The sequence below is a fragment of the Marmota marmota genome, unplaced genomic scaffold (genome assembly GCF_001458135.2).
Source record: "Marmota marmota marmota unplaced genomic scaffold, marMar, whole genome shotgun sequence".
Classification (NCBI taxonomy): Eukaryota; Metazoa; Chordata; class Mammalia; order Rodentia; family Sciuridae; genus Marmota; species Marmota marmota.
Genome location: NW_025999905.1, coordinates 13,327,523 through 13,352,191, shown reverse-complemented (window position 1 = coordinate 13,352,191; position 24,669 = coordinate 13,327,523). Strand labels below are relative to the sequence as shown.

General features: G+C 37.6%; 1 protein-coding gene across 7 annotated transcripts in view; it reads right to left on the bottom strand.

Moving 5' to 3' along the window:
- Positions 1–24,669, bottom strand: part of Dnah11 (dynein axonemal heavy chain 11) — a 305,840-nt gene that overhangs the window by 222,515 nt on the left and 58,656 nt on the right. For all 7 annotated transcript variants that reach the window (XR_007346137.1, XM_048799700.1, XM_048799695.1 and 4 more), the window contains 8 exons: positions 22,204–22,362; positions 21,187–21,270; positions 19,269–19,427; positions 16,815–16,937; positions 15,931–16,053; positions 13,431–13,655; positions 12,380–12,471; positions 11,214–11,340 (listed from right to left, as the gene is read on the bottom strand). Coding sequence is in view for 6 of the 7 variants with exons in the window: in XM_048799700.1 (XP_048655657.1) it covers positions 11,214–11,340; positions 12,380–12,471; positions 13,431–13,655; positions 15,931–16,053; positions 16,815–16,937; positions 19,269–19,427; positions 21,187–21,270; positions 22,204–22,362 (1,092 nt within the window). In the remaining variant the exon portion in view is untranslated. The remainder of the gene's footprint in view (positions 1–11,213; positions 11,341–12,379; positions 12,472–13,430; positions 13,656–15,930; positions 16,054–16,814; positions 16,938–19,268; positions 19,428–21,186; positions 21,271–22,203; positions 22,363–24,669) is intronic.

Below are 24,669 nucleotides of genomic sequence, written 5' to 3'. Positions count from 1 at the left end.
AATCTGGTTAAATCAGTTATGGCACATACATAAAACAAAACTTTTATAGCTATTAAACATATTATAGGGGAATATTCCAGTTTTAATAAAATATATGTTAGGACATAAGCATAGGCACACATAAAAAACTAGAAATACTCAAAAAGAGCATCTAGAAGCATATTATTCTCATCTTCTATATATTTGTACTGTTTTCAAACTTCCAAAAATGAATGCAAAATTACTTACATAACCTAGATTTGTTTTTACCAAAAATAATCAAAGTATATATGGCATTTTGTAATTCGATTTTTTAGTTATTAAGATAACTTAGACATATCCACACATCAGTGCATATGGGGTTGATTCTGTTTCTTCCTTAAAATCTTTGGCATGCATATATTGTATAATTTTATATAAATGTGTTCCCAACACAAATGCTGGAATATTTCAAATAAACTTTTGGAAACTGAAACACTTATAAAGAAAAATGCAAAAAAAAAGTGCATACTATGTGATAAATTTTAAGAAAGAGAACAAAACTCTTGTAACCACCGTCATTAAAAAATAGAACATCAAGCCAGGCATGGTGGCGCAGGCCTGTAATCCCAGCAGCTTGGGAGGCTGAGGCAGGAAGATAGCGAGTTTAAAGTCAGCCTTAGCAACAACAACAACAAAAAAAAGTGAGGTACTAAGCAACTCAGTGAGACCCTCTCTCTAAATAAAATACAATAGGTCTGGCAATGTGGCTCAGTGGTCTCGTGCCCCTGAGTTTAATCCCCAGTAAGCACCCCCTGCAAACAACAACAACAACAACAACAAAAAAACAGAACATTAACATACAGAAGTCTGGATATCTATAGCAATTACTGTTTCTTTAAACATGGACATTATCTTTTATAAATACGGGCATTCTCTTCCCAAAACAGCACTCTCACAGTACGTGTTCTGTTGTGTCTACCTTCTATTGCTCAACATCACATTAGTGAGATTTACTCATGTTATTAGGTATAGCCTAGATTGTTGGCTTGTCTGTGTTCCTTGCCATGTGATACTCCACTGTGTGATTGTCACCCAATGTAATTACCATTCTATTGTTAAGAGATATTTAGGTTGTTTCTAGTTTAGAGCTATTGAAATGAAAATAGAACAGAGATGAGTGGGGTAGGAGAAGAGGACTGAAGGGAATGGAAGAGGGACAGGAAAAGGAAAGAACAGTGGAACGAGTCTGACCAAACTTTCCTAGGTACATATAGGAATATACCACAGGGAGTTAATTTCACTTTGATGTATACCTATAATGCACTAATTTAAAAAAAAAAACTATAATAGAAGAAAAACTCATAGAGTAGAGGAAAGGAGAAAAGGATGTGGGAGGAGAAGAGAGAAAGGGGAAGTACTGGAGAGCGTATTGGACCAAATTATAAGCCACGCTTGTACGATTATACCAAAACGAACTTCAATATTATGTATGACTATGAATGCACTAATAATAAATTTCGAAAAGAAAGGGTACAGGTACAGGGTGGGGAAGAACTTGTGATCATCTTTACAACACTATGTGTATGCTAAGAACTTTTCTTGTTTCTTTATACAGTTTATTTATCTGTCACTTAAAAGCCAAAGAGATAGTACATACTGTCTTCCCATTTGGCACATGAGGAAATTTAGGTTCTGAAACAAAGCAACAAGATAGTATCAACAGTCAGTATTTAAACTGGTGTCTATATGATTTTAAGGTTTCTGCTCTTTCCATACCATCTGCCTTCTGAAGGATGGCTAATGTGCATTGCTTCATCTAGTTCCATGCAGTTAACATTTCAATGTTCATATTTTTTGTGTGCATAGATACAGATTTCCATCTGGTATCATCTTCCTTCTGCTTAAAGCACTTCCTTTAACATTTCTTGTAGTGCCAGTTTGCTGATGAAATTTTCCAGCTTTTGAATGTCTGAAAATATCTTTGCCTTTATTTTTAAAAGATGTGTTTACTGGGTAAAGACTTTTAGGCTGACAGATTCTTTTTCTTATAACAGATTTAAATTGCTGTCTATTGTCTGCTCACTCCATTGTTTCCTATTCAAAGTCTGTCGTAATCCTTATGTTTGTTCCTTTGTACATACTATAACTGTATGAGCAATATTTAGTTTTATTTATTACTGGGTTTAACCAATTTCATCAATTCAATGCTTTTTGTTGTTGTTTCTTGTGTTTGGGCCTATTGAGTGCCTTGAAACTGTAAATTTATACTATACTTTCCTTCAATTTGAAAAGTTTAAATTTTGTTGTTCTTTTTCCCTTTTTTTTTGCAAATATTTTTTCTGTCTCCTTTCCTGCCTCCCTCCCACCCTCAACATGTTATAAAGTCCAATTGCACCCAGAACTTTCTTATAATTTCCATCTCTCTACTTAACTTTTGAAACATATGGAATACAGATGTAATAACTTGCAACGTCCTTGTCTACCAATACTAATATCTGTCTCAATTCTGGGTCAGTTTTGATTTCTGGTTTTATGTGAATATTCCTGCTTCTTCACAAACCCAGTAACCTCTAATAAGATGCCAGGCACTGTGAACTCTATTCTGCTCAATGCTGAATATATTTTTATTCTTATATTCCTGAGTTTTGTTCTGGAAGGAGTTAAATTACTTGGAGACAGTGTGATCCTTATGGATGTTGCTATTAAGATTTGTTTGGTAGAAAAAAATGTTTGACCTGGATAGAGTAGTGTTTAATCTAGGGCTAATTATTCCCCATTACCAACAAGACTTTGTCAATACTCTATCCATAAATAATAAGGGTTTCCCAGGCTAGTTGGTAGAAATAGGCACTATTTCTAGCTCTGTGAGAACACTGGGAATTAATTCTCTAATTCTCTCAGATGAATCTTTCTCCAGGCTTGGGTTGCTCCCTTTATTTATTTATATATATATATATATATAAAAATATAAATAAATCAAAAACTCTGCTGACTATTCCAAGAAGCCTCTCCATACGTTTCTGGAGATCTCTTTCCTCTTTGGTATTCTGCTCTGAAAATTCCAGCCAAATTGGATTCTTCCTGGATTCCCTTCACATGCCATGGTCTAAAAATTCTCTTAAAGCAGCAAACTGGAGCTCACTCCACATGTTCTCACTCTGCTATGAATCACTGTCTTCTACTTCTGATGTCCAGTGTCTAGAAAGTGGCTGCTTCATATATTTTGTCAAAGTTCTTGTCTGTTTTAGACAGAAGAATAAATCCATTTCCTGTTACTCCATCTCTGCCAGAAGCAGAACTTGGGCCATCCTTGCAGTTTTAATTTGAATTTCTCTGCTTGCTTATGAAGTTGAGCTACATTTCATGTTTTATATCCATTAGACTATATCTTCTTTTATGAATTGATTAAGTATTCTGCCTTTTCTTACTTGTATTCTAGAATATCTGTCTTTCTTTGTAGCAATTATATTCTGCTTATGAATCTTTTGTTTAATATATTACAACATCTTTCCCAAATTTGTAGTTTGCATTGTTAGTCTTTTAATATCTTTTGATAAACCCAAGTTTAAAAAATTTTTAACATAGTCAAATCCAAATATGCCCTTTAGAGTTAATATTTTTGTGTCCAATTTAAGAAATTTTTGCTTATCCCAAGATCATGAAGATGTCCTCTGACTCATATATTCCTCATTGTTTCACTGTTTTATCTTTCACATTTAGATTTATATCTGCTTAGAAATGATTTTTTTTTTTAAATTTTGAAGGTAAATGCCCGTCCTCCCCAGCAAATTTATAACCAAATGACCTTAAAACCCTTTCTTCTTGCTTCTTGTTCAATTCTCTCTGTATTCACTGTCTTATTTTTCTCCTTTCATGTTCTCTGACACTAAGGAAAGCTCTGATCAGCTTGGTAGATCTAGCACAACTGTGAATCAACAAATATCTCAAAGGGCAAAGCAGTGCTACACAGCAGGTGGACCTCACTGTGCCTCTTCCTGCTCATATCCTTAACCCCAAAACCTTGATTTTCTCAATGCTCTTTAAATGGTCTTCACAGCATTTTAACAGATCAATGTTGTCTGGTTTTTCAGGAAGTTCCCAGAAGAAATGGTCCTTTGCCAGGGGCCCTTATCTATTGATGTAAAGCTAGAGAAGAAGTGTCTTTGTTAAGTGACACGAAACCAAGGATGGAAGGGCCTAGAACTCCTTGCTGGCAGAACCTTGCAATTTTAACATTTATAGTTGGATCTCAAAACATTAAAGCAATATTTTAGTTTAATCCCACATTACCATAACCCTGACATAATTGTATAGCTTAAAAATGGGCTATGGAGAAAATCCTGGTGACAGAACTGCAATAGAATTCAAAGCAATGGCAACACATTTGCCAAATGAACAAAATATATGTAATTTGTGATTAACTGTATTAGCCAGTTTGGGGTAATTAATGATAATCCATTAGAAATGTAGTTTATAACAAATTTATTTTAAAAACTAGATTCTCTGTTTTCTTGTCAACACCTAAACTTCTATGTATCAGATTGCTTTATTTAAAGGAATGCAGAGCTAGGGTTGTGGCTCAGTGGTGGAGTGCTTGCCTAGCATGTGTGAGGCACTGGGTTTGATTCTCAGCACCACATATAAACAACAACAAAAAAAAATATATATATATATATAAACAAACGAATAAAATAAAGGTGCATCAACAACATATAGATATGTATATTATATGCATGCACACACATATTTTTTAAATAAAGGAATGCATTTGAATATGATATCTTCATTAATTATGCCGCTCTCCTTTGGCAGGGACTAAAACTACTTTCATGAGCAGTTTCTATACCTTGTCATCAGTTGAAGGAAAACATGGTCAATGGCAAGATGGTCAAGCCATGGCCATCTTCAGGTCTATTTCTTTCTGTTTTCTTTTCTCCATTCCTTCTTCAGTCTTAACCTAAACTCGGGGGCAATCCCTTCCTCCACATTAGGAAACTGTTATCCCTCCATCCTTCTACTTCCTCTAGAAAAGCTTAGATTTTTTTTTTTTTATCAATTTCCTTTCAACTAAAACTCATTCTTGCATGCCCTCACCTAACCATTTACATTTTGAGCCTTTTTTTCTCTTTACTCTCTGAAGAGAACTATTCCCTTGCCTGAGGAGGCAGGGGTTCCCTCATCCTCATTCCTGGAATGCAAATGCAGAGACATTTTTACTCCCTCTTGAAGATAACCAAATGGAAGCTTTCTGTAAAAACACACTGTGCTTGTAGGATGTGGCGTCTAGATATTGGCCCCTTTAAGATCCAGCCATGCTTCTTGTGGCCTAATATTTATCCTATTTCTCACAAGCACCTTTCTGAATTCCAATTTTCACAGTCTATTAGAAGTATCAGTTGAGCGTCATCTGTCTCATTGCTGAAACTTTGGGATTTCTTAAAAGACAAGTTGGCAGATTTCCTTTTATGTAGATTAGTGTTCAGGTCCTCAAAGGACTTTCCTTGATGCAAACATTAAGCATTCCTGAGTATATGTATTTTTTAATTTTTTTTTACATTTTTTATCTTTATTTTTTAGTCATTCTATAGAATGCACTGCAGGTCAATTTGTACCACTGCAACTTTTTTGGTGGGTGAGGGGGTGATGGGGATTGAACTCAGGGGCACTCAACCAAAGAGCCACATCCCCAGCCCTATTTTGTATTTGATTTAGAGTCAGGGTCTCACTGAGTTGCTTAGCACCTCACTTTTGCTGAGGCTGGCTTTGAACTCACAACCCTCCTGTCTCAGCTTCCTGAGCTGCTCGGATTACAGGCATGTGCCACCATACCTGGCTCTACCATCGCCACTTTCTAACACCCACATAAAATAATAAGTTAATAATTTGGTACTGGGGATTGAACCCAGAGGCACTTTACCACTGAGCTTTACCCTCAGCCATTTTCATTATTTATTTTTAAAAATTTGAGGCAGGGTTTCACTAAGTTGTCCAGGTTGGCCTCAAACTTGTGATCTTCCTGCCTTAGCCTCCCAAGTCACTGGAATTATAGGCTCTATTGCACCCAGCTAGCTCCCACATTAAAATAACTAAAAAAATTTTAATATATTAAACTTAGTGTATCCAAGTTATTATTTTAACTTGAGAAATATAAAGCTTAATGAAATACTTTGCATTCCTATAGTGTAGTAAGCCTTTGAAACCAGGTGTGTATTTTATAATTATTGTGTACCCCAATTTGGAATTTTCATCAAGAATGTCAGATCTATATTTAGGTTCCATAAAACATACAGAGGCAAATGTACATCCAAGTTATTTTGAACACACTTACACTTTCAAATGACTGAACTGAATGTCAGTTTTTAAATTTGAATCTTTTGAAACTTACTTAAATTAAAAAGCCAGCTCCTCATTGTCACCTGTCAAATGATTAATAACATGTGTGACTTGTGATGACCCCTTAACACAGATGCAGCGAGTCATACTCAGACACCAAAGTTGGTCTTTCTTCAGCATAGCTCCATTGTGGAGAAGCTTTTCATAAGTCAGACATCTTAAAGTAGTTAAAGATCTCAGAGTGGATAAGGGAAGAGAACATGGGCAAACTCTTCCAGGACAAAAAAAAAAAAAGACCTTTCACATCATCAGATTCAAATGTCTTAACTACTCGCTTGTCAGCCATTCCAAGGCACTGCATGACAACCTGGAAAGGTACAGGCATGTAAATGGTTGTCATTTGATCTGACTTTAGTCACTATACTACTTCAGTTGTAAAACAGACATGGATATTTTTGTAAAGGGGGGTTGAGAATGTCAAAGAACACAACTAGTGAATCACAAGAACTTTATACCAGTTGCACAAAGCTACTGTACCATGCCCATGAATTCTGCAAGTACATCTTTAAGTTTTATTTTCAGAGCAACTACGAGAGAGTTTTACCAGTGATATTAAGCCCACAGTCCTTCAGATAATCCATGCCCTTGGGAGGTCAGCCTGAGTTTGTGGTTGAGAAAATCTTTAAAACTCGATCTTAGCTTACTGACAACTAATAATTGCCAAAGGCATTCTAGACATACCGAACTGCATGGCTCCTTCCTTCCAACCCCAGTGTCTTAAATTGGGAACTTGTGCTCACAGGATGGAGGCTTTAGTGGTATCAGACCTCCCTGGCTGATGTGCACAGGCTGATCAAATTCCACAATTAACTTCAGAAACTCTCACTTGGACCAACACTCGTAAATTGAGAGTGGGAGGGTAGAGGAGAGGGGTCTGAAGAATTCAAGTCATTCACAAGATGTCAAGATGAGTTATCTGTCTACAAAGGGTGTCTTTTATGGGGAAATTGCATTGCTACTCCACAAGCAGCAGTTGCCATGTTATCTCGGTCACACTACAGGGAGCACATTTAGGAATGTCAGCACAAAAGGCAGAGATGCAAAAGCCTTGTCTGGTGCTCTGAAACTGATTCTGATATTGCAAAGAGGGTAGGAGAGTGTAGCAAGACCATGCTGTCCCGCATAACTGCCAAAGGCATCAACTATTCCACAGTCAGTGACCAAGAATGCACGTTGACCCTGCAGAACCAATTCTTTCAGGGATGGAAGCCAACGAGGCCTCTAGATGATACAAATTGCCCTTTGCTGCTCTTTCTCAATTCCCTGCCCCAATAAATCACTCTGAAATGGTTATTTGCACCACAAAGGCTGCTGAACACATTTTCTAATAATGGACCATCAGTAACAGTGTGATAGCATCTTATTTGAATTTGAATTATTCAAGGTTTAAGTAGTATAACAAAAAAGGTCTCAATGAAATCACATTTTAAGCACAATTTGAAATAATAGGATTCTCCTCGAAATTTCAAACTATCAGAAATGTAATCATTTCCAAGCTGGCAGCTCAAGAGAACCATAAACCATGTCTACCCTACAGCCACATGGTCTGACCCGCTTAGCTAATAGGCAGATATATCCACCTGCTTGTATGAATGTGTTACCTACAGCCCAGTGCTGGTATTAATCAGCATGGCAAAGACATTGGAAATTGCCATGCCATGATTTAACCTCAGTATGATTATGATTTAAAATCTTTTAAGCATCTTATATTACCTAGTTATTCATTAAAAAGTATTCCTAATACTAATACTAAAGAATGTACTTGAAATCCAGGAATTTAGACTATGATTGCAAAATACTATGAATGAGATAGGTGGCAGATCACTGCAATAAGTCACGAGAAAGAGAGAAGGTAGTACTCTGTAAAATAAGCTAGTCATGCTGTGAAAATAAAAAGAATTAAAGATTAAAAAAGCATACCACTGAAGTTTGAAAAAAAAAAAAAGTTTGGTGTCAGGGATGCATGTCAACCTGCATGAACCAAGATGTTGCCTGGCTAAGGCATGAAACATTTTTTAATGGTTTCAAAGGAGGGTGATGAGAATAGGTGACAAGAATACATTGAGTGATTTGTTCCCCCAGCACCAGCCTAGGACTTCAATGAAGGACAAAGAGGCATCAGGTACATGTGCATTGCAAGGACAGCAGATATGGGTTAGGGTGGGTCAGTCTCTCCAGGGGTCGGTGAAATACTTCAATACCCTGCTTGCTCATTTATCCACCATTTTTAGTTCCTTCTCTGGAAAGTATGGAAAGGGAGGGAGAAAGGAAAGGCAGAATCCTGCAGCTATGAGTTACCATCCCTAAATGGGCTGCCCAGGCTTTCCCCAACTCCTGTGGGGAAGTGAAGCAATGGTTCCCAGCCTCCACTAGAGTCAAGTGAGAGAAGCTGGAGAACAACTCACAGAAACCCTGGTTCCTGCAAGAAGTGAACCTTCAGTGTGTCCCTTGTTTGGACATCTGCTTAGGCAAAAGGGAGAAAGAAGACTGGTTACCTTGCCCAGGCAAAAACTAGGAGAGCTGGGCAGCACTTGGCTCTGCCATTTTACCCCTTCCTTGCAGGAGGTTCCCTTTGCCCCCTGAGGACTTTCAAGCTTAGTCTACAAGGGACCCAATATGTGGCTCCTCACTGTTGATTGCAAAGATGGATAGTCACTGCTGACCAGAGAGGCACAAACAATCATGGAAACAGGGCAACATGGGCTGGGGTGAGGCTCAGTGGTAGAGCATGAGCTTAGCGTGAATAAGGCCCTGGGCTCAATCCCTAGTACCAAAAAAACTCGGAGGACAGCAACAACGGACAGACAGCTCTGTAAACCCTCCCCATGATAAATGGGTAGAAAGAGGACAAATGAATCAACACCTGCCTCCAATCTTCAACTCCAGGTGCATAAGTAAAAGTCTGGTCTTCACACAGAGATGAACTGTCATTTTCAGCTAGCTAAGTTGGTTTTGGTTTATGGTTTATTTATTTGGGTACTGGGGATTGAACCCAGAGATGCTTTACCACTGAGCCTCATTCGTAGTTCTTTTTATTTTGAGACAGGGTCTTGCTAAGTTGCTGAGGCTGGCTTTGAACTTGTAATCTTTCTGCCTCTGCATCTCAAGTCACTGGGATTACAGGTGTGTGCCACACCTGGGTATTTATTCATTTTTTCTAATATCAAAAGAGAACTAGGGAATTATGATATTTGCCCAAGACATTATAAAGGGGTCTGCTACTAGTGCATGGAGACTCTGTAGGGCACATTTGGGATTAGGAATTGAAGAAAAATTTGAACTGTTCAATATTTGTAATTCCATGGAACTTAATACTGCTCAATAAAATAGTCACGAGACTATTTAAGGATTATCATTAAAAGAAAGAGAAATGGCATCCTAGTTACAGACTTATCCACCTTTCTTCTGATTTACATATGGGAAATTTGCTTGGCATAGTAAATATTTGGATTTGAAAGGTTTTCAGGAATGCCTGGACGAGGACATGAAACCCCCTACCTCAGAGTTCTCCCGCTGCTCCTGCTGAGGATACCCACAGGGAATTATTGGGGCATAAGTGTGATTATGACTATTACATATGAAATTCATTTTGTTGTTTTTGTTTGTTTTAAAAAGCACGTAAGGCTGAGGACGTAGCCCAGTTGTAGTGTGTTCATTTAGCATGCACAAAGCCTGGATTCCCAACACAACTAAAATTTTTTAAAAAGAGGCCATCTAACTGCATGCTACATAAATATGTAAGGAATGGATGTAGTATGCTCCTACTCAATCTAATTAGAATTTATATGCAAAGCCATCTGGGGATTAGACTATACAAAACACCACCTGATAAGGGACCCTAAAATAGTTGACCAAAAACTCTAGTCGCAAGATTTCACTTGTATTATAAGCAACAATAGACATCCAATTGAATTTAGATTCAAAGTTAAATGAACATGAAAGAAGTAATCAAGATAAAGTCTGCGTCCAAACAACATCAAAATTCAGGAAACTGTGATGCAAAGAGATACATATTCCAAAGAAAATGGCATGAAAATACCTAAAGATTTTTTTTTTTCCTGAGAACCACTGGATAGAACTCCAGTGGTAAATCATAACCTTCAGTTTCAAAATAATCTGCAATGACAGTGTACTCTAGGAACGGCCCCTTTGTCAGCTTTTACAACTGTAAAAATAAGTGAGTGGGACAACTAGGTAGGACTAAGGGGGAGGCAACATCCTCTAAAAGATGACATAAAGGAATACTTTACATGTGAACAAACTTTGTCCCTGATCAGTTTATCCCCTCAGATGGTAAAAGATGGTATCTATTTTTATTTGCTTTCAGTATTGATGCAGGAATCAGTGAGATGGTGCATTATTTCTGTATAGATAGGGGAAGACAGAGGATGATTCTGAAATTATACAAATCCAACTATGACAGTACTCAAGTCTAGTCTGACTTAATAATTATGAAGGTTTCTTTGGCACTGAGGGAATGGTAAGGAAGTACAAGCCATGATCTTGTTCCCACATGCGGCCACTTTCCCCTAGGAAGGCGGTCACCTGGCCAACATGCGTCAGCCTTGTCCTGGAACCTGGGGAACCTGGAGCCAATGTTTCTCCCTGTTGACTTCTCTCAGGACCCCAAGTTCACACACTCAATATCCTGCCCCTGTAATAAACACCAGGCAGTTACTCTTCAGACCTCTTTCAGTACAGCCTCTGACATCCTGTATGCTGCATTAAGAATTTTAACTGCAGATTTTCTAGTTCCTGGCACATGTGACATGACAGATGGCACCTGATAATGACAGGGAAACTGGGGCATTCCTTAGCTAACACAGTATAATGTGAGACTTTAAAAAAAAAAAAATTACCTGTTTAGGCTGAGCTCCCTTTGAGAGAATGTCAAGTAAGTCAGCGGAGGAGATGAAATAGAAGCGAGGAAAAGCTACACGCTTGGTTTCCAAGTATTCAGCAAGAGCTTTTTCACAAAGAGAAAGCCTAGATGAATGAAAAAATCTTTTTAAGCACACCTTGCCCATTTACTTGTTGACACTTCAACAGAACAAACCCACTCCTTTCACCTGTCCATTCATCACAACAAGCTCACTGTTGAACAGAGTGTCTCCCCCCTCGACACCACCACCCTGCTACAATGGATGCATAAGTCATACAAACTGGGAGGATGAGGACACATACATACATACATACACACACACACACACACACCTTAATTGAGGCTAAATATCAGACTTGGGTTTATTTCACCCATTGGCATTGTTCAAGCTGAGCACAAGTACATTAGTAAAATGTGACTGCTGAAGGGTCCTTCCTGCCACACCCCACATTGAATGTCTACAAAACACAACTGTCTTCCATCCTCCCACGTCCTCAATGGAGTCATATGATCTAGAATCATTTCTGCTTTATTGTCCTTAGCTAACCAAAAATGAGTCAGAGACCCGGAATCCCTAAAGATTATTGGCTAAACAAAAATGAGTAAATTCTGTAGACAAACCTCTCATTTTAGGAGCTGATGTGCCCATCTTAAATCAAAAGCCAGAATATTTGTGTGACTAGTAACTATTGTAGAATTATATTTGAAAATGAATTTTAAAATGTCCCTCAGGAAAGGATTTCTAAAGTGTTAGCAGGCTCTCTGTGGATAATTTCTAATAAAAAAAAATATACACAAACTAAAATGAGTACCATCCTACTTCCCAGCATACAGCAGGTGTTCAATTAATAGCTGCATAATGGTTTGATGAAAGAATTGGTCAATTGCATCAATGCTTGCAATATAATATTCTAATTTTACTATTATAATAGTTCTTTTAAAAAACAGGATATATTTGAATTTAACTCCCAATAGGTATACCATCTAAAATCTACAAGGCAACTAGATAGTTAGGAGCAAAATTAGAAAATAATTTAGTAGAGATTGAACCTGCAATAATATGAAGTCAAATATTTCTAGGTGTATGAAAGAAAAATTATAAAATTAAAGCAAACCAACCACTTTAGATAGCTCTATACTTACCTGTACTGTAAATCCTTAAGTTTTTCATAGAGAAGAGGTCTACAGGCTGCTTCTAAGACATTTTTTATCTTGGCTGTCTCCAACATTAACTCCTACATGAAAATACAACATGGACACTGGAAATTTCTAAATTCTACATCCACTTTGGGGATTAAAAAACAAGGAAAAACATACACTGAGAAAGCAAGGTTAATGAGACTAACAATGCCTGACACTGTATCTGTCTGCTTTTGCTTTTTAAATTTTTAGGTGAACCAAAGACAATGTATAAACACACAGCTTTGGTCAAAGGAAATGGTATGGTAGTGAGCCCACATGGAATTTCTCTTTTGAACCAAATTGTTAAAACAATAAATAGGAGGGAATAAGAAGGGAAGGAGGTGAAGAGACACACACACACACCCACCCCAGAATCTCGAAGAGTACCCGAGTAAAAAGAAGAAAAAAATTAACTCCCATTTGTAAAAATGGTACAGCTACTGCTCTTTGCCCTAAATCTCTAAATCACCTCTTATTGTCATGTGCACATCTTCATGTGTTCTGTATGACTCTTATGGGAGCAGGGGCAAACTGGTAGTATTATTTGTTACATGTCTCCCCTTTTCAGCCTATCCTTCTTACTGCAGGGATCAACAATCAGTGCCTCGTGGAACAAATATGGCTTGCTGTCTGCTTTTGAATGACTCTGCTAAGAATGGTTTCTACATTTTTAAATAGTTGAAAATTCCCAAAGCAGCATATTTTGTGACAAATCAAAATTCTATGAAATTCAAACTTTAGTGTCTATAAATAAGGTTTTCTCAGTGCATGGTCATACCCGTTTATGTAGTGTCTGTTTTCCTTCATGCTACAGAAGCAGCATGATTTGCAAAACCTAAAATATTCACTACCTGGCCATATATGTAAAAAAGTTTCCTGACCCTCATTTATTGAAATGAAAAAAATCCATTCATTTTTGTAAGTCTGATACTCCAAATCATGGTTCTTTACAAAACTTTCATAATGTTCTGAAAACTTCCCAAGCATAGAATTCAACTCGTCTCTGACAAACCTTAAATTCAGCATCTACCCCATCAAATCTTCTGGCATCTTCCACAAGCTGGATTCGAATATCTTCTGAACAGACAAAAATGCTTTCCAAGTGCGACCAAGTTCGCTGGACTTCCATCCAAGTAAAGATGACAGAGTCTAGTATGTTTAATTTATTTTGCCAGCTTAAGACTTGCTCAATGAAATATTCCACATACTTGCTTTGAAGGAGAGTCTGCAACTGAACCTAAGAGAAAGGCAAAGAACTGTGAGTAGTGGAATTGGTAGACCATGTGCCACAAGGAAGGCATCATTCTGCTTATTGCTGGATTCTTGGACCTGACATATAATGCCCAGAATAGTCATTCAATAAGCTTTTGCTAAATGACTGAATGAGTGAATTAATGGTAGTAAATATTCATGTTAGCATTTTTCCCAAAAGAGAAAAATATAAGCAGCTGCATTTGATGTCTTTACAAGAAGACCACGCATCTCTTTGGAGGCAGGAGAAAATATGGAGCCCTTGGGTGCAGCTCTAGGAGTTAAACTGCTCTTTTATCACTCTTCCCCGGTCCCTGCCTGTTAATCATTCCAAAGTTATGCGCATGTATGTGTGTGTGCTTCAGTCTCCAAAATATAAAAGCAACTTCCTTCCAGCCTGCTAGGCCCTCAAGCTTCCATTGCCCTCTGTTTTCAGGTGACCACTAAGCTCTGCAGCTGGCTTATCACCATGGCTTGCTTTCATGCTGTGGAGTTTGGTTGGCACTGCTCACCACATTCAGATGCTGAAATCTCACAAGGTCACTAAGTGGAATGGCCTCTTCTCATTCTCCTCCACTAGGTATTTAACCCAACCCAAGTGATGAATCTATGGGAGAAAAACCCATTCTGAGGTCTTTGTGATACCATAGAATCCTATTTCTATTATTTCCCAGGCCCCTCCTCCTCCTCTCTCTCTGCCCTTTTGTCTTCTCTTATAAACCAAAATGCAGCATTTTTCAAGGTTCAATTCCTAGTTGTTTTTTCTTCTTTTTGGATATACATGACAGTGAGTGTATTTTGACTTATACACACATGGAGTATAACTTATGATCCCACTCTTGTGGTTGTACATGATGTGGAGTTACACTGGTTGTATATTCATATATCAATGTAGTAAAGTTATGTCCAATTCATTCTATTGTCTTTCCTATTCCCATTCCTGCCTTTTATTTCCCTCTGTCTAATCCAATGAACTTCCATTTTCCCCCCTTATTGTGTGTTAGCATCCACATATCAGAGAACATTCTGCCTTTTGTTTGGGGGGATTGCCCCAGCTTATTTCACTTAGCATGAGAATCTCTAGTTTCATCCATTTACAGGCAATTATCAAGAATAAAAGAAACAATAAATGTTGGCAAGCAGGTGGAGAAAAAGGTACACTTAAATATTGGTGGTGGGACTATTAATTGGTACAACTATTTGGGAAAACAGTATGGAGATTCCTCAGAAAACTTGAATGGAACCAATATTTGACTCAGTTATCTCAATCCTCAGTCAAAAGACTTAAAATCAGCATACTACAGTGACACAGCCACATCAATGTTTATAGCAGCTCAATTCACAATAGCTATTGCTACACAATCAACCTAGATGCCCTTCGCCAGATGAATGAATAAAGAAAATGTGGTATATACTCACAGTGGAATATTACTCAGACTTAAGAAGAATGAAATGATGGCATTTGCTAGCTGGCTTATCTTCTATGCCTCTTTATCTAGCTCAACAGTTCTCAAGATACCAACAATGACCTCTCAACCTACAATGCTACTAAACCTCTGTGTTGGGCTCTAGTCTAACTTTCCATCCTTACATGAGTACTTTCCATACTAAACACATGAATATATAATGCTGACATCTCTCTATATCAGTTTCTCTCCATAGTGCTTTATGTCTAACTATAGGTATTATGTTCCCCAAATAATCTCTTCTACCTTTCTTGTCCAAAGAGATCCCAGCACCTATCATCTTAGAATTCAAGACCATATGCGCTGTACTCAATTTGTATTTCTAGCTTTATTTTACAATTTTTCCATAAGGACAATCTATAATCCAAGGAAAACAAATTCTTAAAATAACTGTGAATGACAGATACTTTCTGACATTCCAAGAGTCTATTAATATTGTCGCCCTTGCCTAAACATCCTTTTCTAAAGTCTATTTTTCTGTTGAATGCAAGCCCATCCTTCAAGGCTCAGCCTACACACCATCACCTTTTAGGGACCTCTGCAAGATTTTCACCTTCTCCAATCAGAAAGCCTATGTTTATTAGACTCTTTGGATGCCTTATATTTGTTTCTTTTCTCAAGTGTAAGTTTCTTAAAAATAAGTGTTTATAGTTGCGGACCCCACATGGTATAGTACGTGGAGCCCAGAATAAGTAGCTGTTCAATGAATGAATAAATGTTGAGTATTAGAACTTAGAAAAAAATCTAAAATCATTCATTAGTATTAAAAATCTATCATAAAACTGTCCACCTTACCTGGTTGTGCTCTAGAGTTTCAAAAAGTTGTTCGTCAGACTTCAGTAATGGAATGCTTGTTCGATAGTGAACTTCATAAGAAAACTCCATAGTTGCCCAGGTCTGGCTAATTTCAGTAATAACCTGGTAATCAAAAGCATGAATCTATTAATGTATACAAAGTTTAATTTAGGATCAATATCTAGGCTATTGCCTAGAATTATTTTTAATGTTTTGATGAATTTTTTAAAAAACAGAGTAATATCAAATAGTACTGGCCTCACCTTTTTCCTCTAAATAATTAATGGTGATGAGGTTTGCAGAATAAATTCTACCACACCAAAGGAATGAACATCACATTCATACCAAACATAGATTGGATCTGAGTTTTACGTCCTTCCCCATAAGACTCTGCAAGCAGGAGGGGACTCAAAAGATTACCTACAGGCCTAGTAGACATTATTTACACAGTAGTCAGCAGTACAGGTGACAGGTAGTACTCTGAGTGCCTGAATGTCAAATGCAGTTCCCTATGTAAATCTGGGTAAAGTACCTCTCTATGCCTCAGTTTCCTCATCTGTAAAACAGAGATAATAATATCACCTACCTCCAAGGGTTAAATGAGTTCATATAAACAAAGCACCAGGAATGGCACTTGCTCCCAGTAAAGGTTACCTACACATAAGTGCTTTCTGCTGTCTTCGATTGGTCCAACCTCCTGTTTGAAACTTTTACTGTCCTTCTGAATGATGACATTTCCTGCCCAACTCACCCACCCAACCAGCAGAGCAAACTGGGATTCATGTCTTCACATCCCAGGGTATCCAAACGAGTTTTGCATCTATGCTAAAGAACAATAGTAGGCTCAGAAAAGAGACTCTTCAGGGTAGCCCTGCAGATGCTACCTTCTCGGTCCCCAGTTCCTTCACAGCTTTGTCCACAATGCTTCGGACATCATCTTCCACTCTGTGCAATTGCAATGCAAGCAGATCCGCCAGTGTTGTGGCTTCATTTATTGAAAAGTTAACCTGATTAGGAAGGAAAAAAAGTAGAATTGACACTGCATATCTATGAGGGCTCCCTTTATCTAATAGCCACAGGAATGTATTACAACTAGAATACACTTACGGGGGCCACAGGTATACCTGGAGTGCCGAAAAGTATGGACAATACAGTCCTTTAACTCACAGTTGCTTAGGCACCTTGGGCCACAAGCCAACGCCGCCACCATACTCACACTAAACTACTGTCTTTTGTCTCAGATCCTCCCTTTGTCGACAGGCTTCTTATCTCTTTTGCCCAGAAAACCCATTTTTTAAAAAGAGGATCTTATTGTTCATTTATTATAATTTGGTTGAAGTCCCAGGAATCAGGCAGTAGCTCATTTGTCTTTTCTTCCTGAAGTACCCTATTCACTGAACGTAATTCCCAGCTGCTTCCGTGATTTAACCTAGTTTTATCACTAATTTAATCTTAGCTCCTTGGCAAAAAGATACGCTAATACAAAAAGTCATTATTCATACTTACCATGTGAAAAAATAATTCACATTTATTTCTTCATTATCTTGTTGACACGTTCCCCCCCCCCCCAGCCCTCTCCAGTATTTGGTTCTTAAGACGCACTTGGCTCTTCTACTTTCCAAACTCAACCACGTCCCTTGCAAGAGAGAGGTGACCCAGCCGCATGGTTGCAGAAAAGCCATTTCCTTTCCTGCTCCTACAAAGAATATCAAATCACAGCTTCTTGGAAGTTGCAGCCCCCTGTTTCTCCCTACCCTATACTATTTCCTAGAACCCCCCCACTTCTCTGCATAAGGGAGACTTTAATTCAGGTTTTCCCAGGACTGAGGACTTTTCTAGTATGTGGGACTTTCAGTGCTAAATCCTGTACCTAGAAAGTCCTGGGAAAACCAGAAGAGTCGGCCACTCTCTGTAGAGCTTTTGACCTCAATCCAGAGCTGATGGGAATCAGGTCTGTCCTAGAGAAAGGATGAGCAGGGATGTGCAATGGGGCCACCCTGAATAGTTGGGCAATTTATGCACTGAAATGGATACGGGCCCAAATGGCACATGGAGACTGAACCCAGGCTCTGCCCTGCTGTTCTGGGGGCAGCCTGGAGGAGAATTCTTTTTTTTTTTTTTTCCTATATTTTCTACCAGAGACAGTACCTTTTTCTAGTTTGCAGAAAAGTATAGCAGGCAGGCAGAGATTGAATTGACATGAAATTATATTGGTAGAAATATTAGAAGGGGTTAGAGATCAGGGTTCACAATCAACTACGTAGGTGATTCAATAAAGATTTTCTGAGTGAATAAATTAAATCAATTATAAGGTCTAAATATTTGATGACTAAAAGATTAGAGAAATTAATCATGATGATGATGATGATGATGATGATCACGACTATGATAACAATGATGATAGCAGGTTAAGGGACCATTTGTGGAGTGTTTACTACATATCTATGACCTAAACAAATGTAAATAATGCTTGTCATGCAGACTTGGTGAACAAATTGGAGATGCATTATTTTTATTGTATGGGACAGTCAATGAAGGTACAAAGAACAAGTAACTGGCCAGTGACCCCAGAGTGACTCCATGTTAGAGTTGAGCCATAAAGGCTAGGCTGGCTCTGGTCCCATGTGTCCCTATTCTTCCAACCTTCCTTCACATCATGAGAACCTTTCTACACAGTGTGCACCTCAAGTTCTTGATTTGCTTGAGAAGAAGGCACACAGACAGATCTTCCTTTTATGTATTTTAAATTCATAAAGGTCACCTTTTCTGAAGTGAATAAATTAAATCAAGTTTAAGGTAGATGTAATTGCTTTTCAATAGACACAGAAAGGGAAAGAGAACCCAAGTGTCACAGACACATGACAATCATTTTATGTCTTCATAAGATTAAAAGCATCAGATGACCATCAAGATGCCTCCATGCTCAGTGAACTGCGGGGGAAGGGTGGATCGCAATGTCACAACTCCCTCTCCCTCCAAATTCACTTCTATGCCTTCTAGTCCCCTCTGCAGTAGGATTCTTTGCTACCATTTGGTGCTCTATAATAACTTTTCACATTATTTCATTTGCTTCTTCCTCTAATATATAAGAGCAGTTAGTATTCTTCATTTTACTCATTAAACAAACTAACTAGAGAGGTTAAGCAAGTTGCTTGAAATCACACAGCTAGAAAGACATAAAACAGGGTGAAAACTATGCTTTTTGGAGGTCCAGTCCACTGAGCCTATCTCAAAGAATTTGGCCTCAGGTAAATGACTAGAGGCTTTTTCAAACATTTCACTCATTTCAGAAGATGGCAATCAAGGAATTACACTGCACAGAGATCCAGGACACTCACCCCAATGGCCTTCATCAGCTGGTGCCAATGCCTGTCCCTGAGGGCAGGGCTCTGTAACTCTGCGACAGCTCTCAGGGAGGTTGTCATGTCCTTTACAGCACCTTCCAAGCCTGCATATGCCTCCCAGACGCGGACCACCTTGTCCAGGGACCAAATTTCCTAAAGGAAAGTAGGAGGGGAGAAACAGCTTCCTAGATGTAATGATACATTGTATAATTTGCCTCCTGTGGAAGAATAAATGTATTTTCCCCATCACTGGATTAAGAAATAGAGTAAAGACGTTTAAACACCTGGGCTGGGACCAAAATCAGAATGAAAAGGGATGTGCTTGCTCACGTATCACAAATCCAGTACACATGAGCCACCTGGACACACCAGTTTCTTGGTCATAAGATTTAAGTGTATGTCCCATGGGCCATCAAATGTGGGGACCTGAGAGACCACAGGACATATGCAATGAAGAAATGCAAATAAGCACAAAATGAGGTTGTCAATCCGGATCCCAAAGACAACCCTTTCCAATATCTGAATTGTTCAAGTGGTAGCCCTGAAATGTGGTTATCCTTACCTTTTGCATGGAACTTAAGTCTTCACTGATTTTAAGATGTGTCAAATAGGGAATAACACCAGCAATTGTGAATAAGAAAACCCTCAACAAATCAACTGGATTTCAGTACAGAGCAGAGGACAATGCAATTGTCTAAAATAAAGATCTGCAGTTGAAAGTGGGAATTAAGTTGTTACCGTGCTGAGATAACCAAGGGTACAGAATGAGGTACCATGATCCCATAACAAACACAAAAATAAAAACATTCTAAGTAGGGTCTTTGGTACTGGAATAATATGGGAGAGCAAACTGGGCAGAACTGGTAGTGGCTGAGCACAAGACTAAGTAAGTCAGGGGCAAAAATATTCTGGGATGAGAAGAAAGAACAAGGCCCTCACCTTTTTTTTTTTTTTTTTTTTAAGCTGGGTTCTTGCTGAGCTGCCCAGGCTGGTCATGAACTCCTGAGCTCAAAGAATCCTCCTGCTTCAGTCTCCTGAGTGAGCAGCTGGGACTATAGGCAAATGCCACCACATCTGCCAGGCCCTGCCTTTTTAAGTTGTTTTATGAGGGAGGATGGGGGGGATACTGGGGATTGAACCCAGGGGCATTTTACCATAAAGCTACATTCTCAGCCCTTTTGATTTTTTTTTTTTTTTAATTTTGAGAGAGTGTCTTACTAAGTTGCTGAAAGCCTAGCTTACTTGCTGAGGCTGACCTTAAATTTATAACCCTCCTGCCTCCCAGCTGCTGGGATTACAGTTGAGCACCACTGCACCAGGCCCCTTGCCATTTTTAACTTTATCCAAAGTTCTATGCTCTTCAGAGGGCATATGGTTATGGGAAGTATTAGACCGCTACAATCAAATAAGCTAAGTTTTGTAAATACTGAACCTCCCTGAGATGCTAGACTAACCATGGCAAGGATGAGAATACTCCATGGAAATCTAGATGTGGCCTACTCCTACTAGATGCCCCAAATTCCAGAACCAAAAGGTATCTTTTTTTTCAGTTACAAAATGCTCATGATAACTAAGGAAGGAAATCAAGGACTTAATCCCAAACTAACCCCTCAGCCCTGATACTCTTAATCTTCCTCTCTGTTTAGACAACCATAGGAAGCTCATGATTATAGCTGTTTCTCATAAATTCATTAGCCCTAATATGCGTTCATCAACTCATTCACAGAAAGGCAGGCTTGATTAGAAGTGCAACTGACTAAAAGTGGAAAAAAAAAAAAATACTATCTGATATCATTCTATTTGAAGTAAATAAGGACATGTAGCCCAGCACACCAGATTCTAGGTTAGGGAAGATGGAAGGAGGTGGTGCTGAGAAAGATAAATTGTTGTAATAGACAGTTATGGAACTCGCCTTGGCAAACCTTCTGAGCTCTACATCCATCTGTTCCACATTAATCTGTCTCCACTGGGTGTTAGTCCAATTATCAATGCTTCTCTGAAAATGCACAAGCAGATAAAAGTGTCAACAACATTTGGTGAAAGCAAGTCTCCACAGCAAAATATATAAACTGATGATACACAGTGACTCTATCATCCAGTAGAAAGACGATTTTTTAAATATTAATTGCACTTGTCAAAACTTCCCTATCACCAAAACAAAAAAGCTGTCAGAACATGTCAAGCTTGAGGCTAAAACATTATGATATATTAATTTTTAGTAGCAATTATAAATTCCATTTATGCACAGTCACTATCACTTAATCCTGTGTACTCTATATTGATAAGTATATTATTAAATAACAGGTTTCTATAATCCTACATGAAACAAAATCAGCTTTCACAATAAAATCTTTATCCATTATAAAACAAAACTCTCATTAAGCTTTTATTGATCACATTTTCTATCTTAACATATTTCTATTTGGCTTGCAACTAACAGGAAAATTTTTTCAAGTACATTTTGCAATATGCCAAGTTCCCTAGAACTTAATTTTGTACTTAAGTTTTTAACTTAACCACACTCAAATTAACTTTGTTTTTAGTTAGTCTTTTTTATATGCACTCACATATAAAGCATGGTCTTATACATTAGTTTATATGCACAAGTGACTGTGTATATGTAACATATACTTATATATTAATTTTTATTTATATTCTATATAATCCCCCAAAAGGATCTGAGTCACTTAGAGCTCATTACAAAGTTTCATCCTATACTAAAGACAAAAACAAATGACATTCAGGGAAGCAGCTTCCACTATCAGAGATGCATGAACACTAATTCTCAGGGTGGGAGATAAAATCTAATATGTACATATTTTAAAATGTTAAATCCAAACAAAATGATATAGACACTAACAATTGCACAAGTATACAAAAGAATTTTTGAAAGAAAAAAAAAAGCATGCTTTGCAAAAGCACATCTTACTCTAACATAAATAATGACATCCCAGAGTCCCTTGAGCAATTTTATTTCTTTGCGACACTGCTTCATTTGTCTGTACTCTGGAAGAGCCACTTCGAAAAGACGAGCAGAATCTTGCATCTGCATCATTTCTTCTTCTAAGGCCTCAAGCTCCTGATTTGCCTAAGGAGAAAAACAAAACAAAACAAAACACCTGCACACAAAGTGCCAGAGAGAGAGAGAAGCCACACTGTCCTGTAGTTCTGGTTACTTCACTATTTCAAACTTTGATATTGGCCAAATTCTATTATTATAAAACTGTGTGCACATACAAACGAATATGTAATAAAGCCCATCATTATGCACAACCATAATGCACCAATAATAAATGTGGAAAAAACTCTGATTTTTGAAAATTCCAAAAAATATTTCTGCAGTATTATTATTGGTAAAATGTAGAAAATTTTCAGCTAGCAGATTCACAGCTACTTAAAAAAGCGAAAGTTAATAAGTGCAACAATGTTACCAATACTTTCCTTATACACATTTCAGCCAAATTTGCTATGGCATAGGATTTCAATGGAAACAATCGATTTTCATTGTACAGCTGGGGGCTGTGCTAGGGACTAAAAGGTTATGCTGTAGAAATTTCCATGTAAGAATAAATTAGCTTTCTATAATCACTTAGTTAAAAATAAAAACTATGTTTTTAAAATTACCCTAAACATTATTAGGTAATATTAATGGCACTCAGGAGAATCATAAATAAAACACAGGAGCTTAAAAACACAACCTAATATAAAAATTTCTCCTTATGATCAAACTCTCCAAGGTTCACCTACCACCTCATCTATGTGGAAAAGTTTATATTTTTCCTCAAATATAAGCTGGCTCATTTTTTTTCTTATTCAATGAGTCATCTCTTAATTTTAGATTTTTTTTTAACAAATTAATGTATTTTCATGGTGGAAGTTGGAGGTGTAAGAACAACTTTTAAGGCAGAAAAGCCATTCCTGGAGTTGGTCTCTGGTTCTGGTGCCATTTCTGTGACTCTCCAGTCTGTATCCCAGCTGCTCTTGATTAAGTGTAGACATTCAACTTGGTTAGTAGCTTTGCAAAGAAGGACTGGCTTTGTTTTATAATTTACACTTCCTCTCATTCTCCTCTCAATCTTAAACAATTATATTACTTTGGTTCATTTTTAACTTTGAAAAATAATACTTTGCTGGGAAATGAGATTGATCAAATTATGCCATGTGTTCCAGGAGTGGTGGCACATGTCTATGATCCCAGAGGCTCAGGAGACCGAAGTAGGAGGATCACAAGTTCAAAGCCAGCCTCAGCAACTTAGGGAAACTCTTTCTCCAAGTAAAATATTTTAAAAAGGGTGTCAGGGCTGGGGATATGACTCAGTGGTTAAGTGTTCCTGGGTTCAATCCAAGTTACAAAAAAAAATTGTGTATAATGTGTATAATATGGTACAGTGAAACCCACTATCATGTATTATTATAATGCACCAATTTAAAAAAAAACAAAAAACACTTAATCCTTTTGTGTACCATTAGCTTTTAACTCTTTAAATTGACAAAAACTTATATACAACATATTTTAAAATATGTATACAGTGTGACATGACTCAATAAAGCTAATTAACACGTATTACCTCACATCTTTTGGTGGCAAGAGCGCTTAAAATCTACTTTTTAAAAATGGATAACAATGTTTTCACACCGTTCCAATGTTCATTAGATTTCCTACTGGATCTACTTTATTAGGAATTTTCAAAATACAATACACTGTTATTGACTACATTCACCAGGCTGTTCAATACATTAATGCCTTGGTATCTGTTGGGACTGGTTTCAGAAACACCAGGAATGCCAAAGTCCACAGATGCTCAATTCCCTCATATAAAATGGTGTAGTGTTTGCTTATAACTTACACGAATCCTCCCATATACTTTAAATGATTCCTAGGCTAATTAAAATGTCTAATATAAATAGCTATATTGTTTAGGTGACAAGAACAAAAAGTCTGTATTATTCAGTATATATGCAATTTTTTTCCAAAATATTTTTCATTTGCAGTAGTTGAATCTGAAGATAAAGAATGTGTAGCTATGGAGGGCTCACTGTACATCAGTCGAACGTATTTCTAATTGAACTTTGGTATCCTTTGACCAAGCATACAAAGCTTCTGTCTCCCCAACCTCAATTCTGCCTATTAAAGTTTCAACTAGGAAAATGAAAATATAAGAACTCTGTTTTTGTTTTCACAGGCTATTTATATACCTTTACAAACAAGAAATGGAATTTTTAAATTTTTTTTTTTTACAAATATGAAAAATTTCATGCACATAAAAAGATGTGTATGTTTATATGGATCCCATCCAGTTTAGGAAATGTTACTGTCTCAGCCTCCTGAGTTTCTGGGATTGTAGTCAACCCAAATTTTCTGATTTTTCTCTTTCCTGTTGCTAATTAAACCACT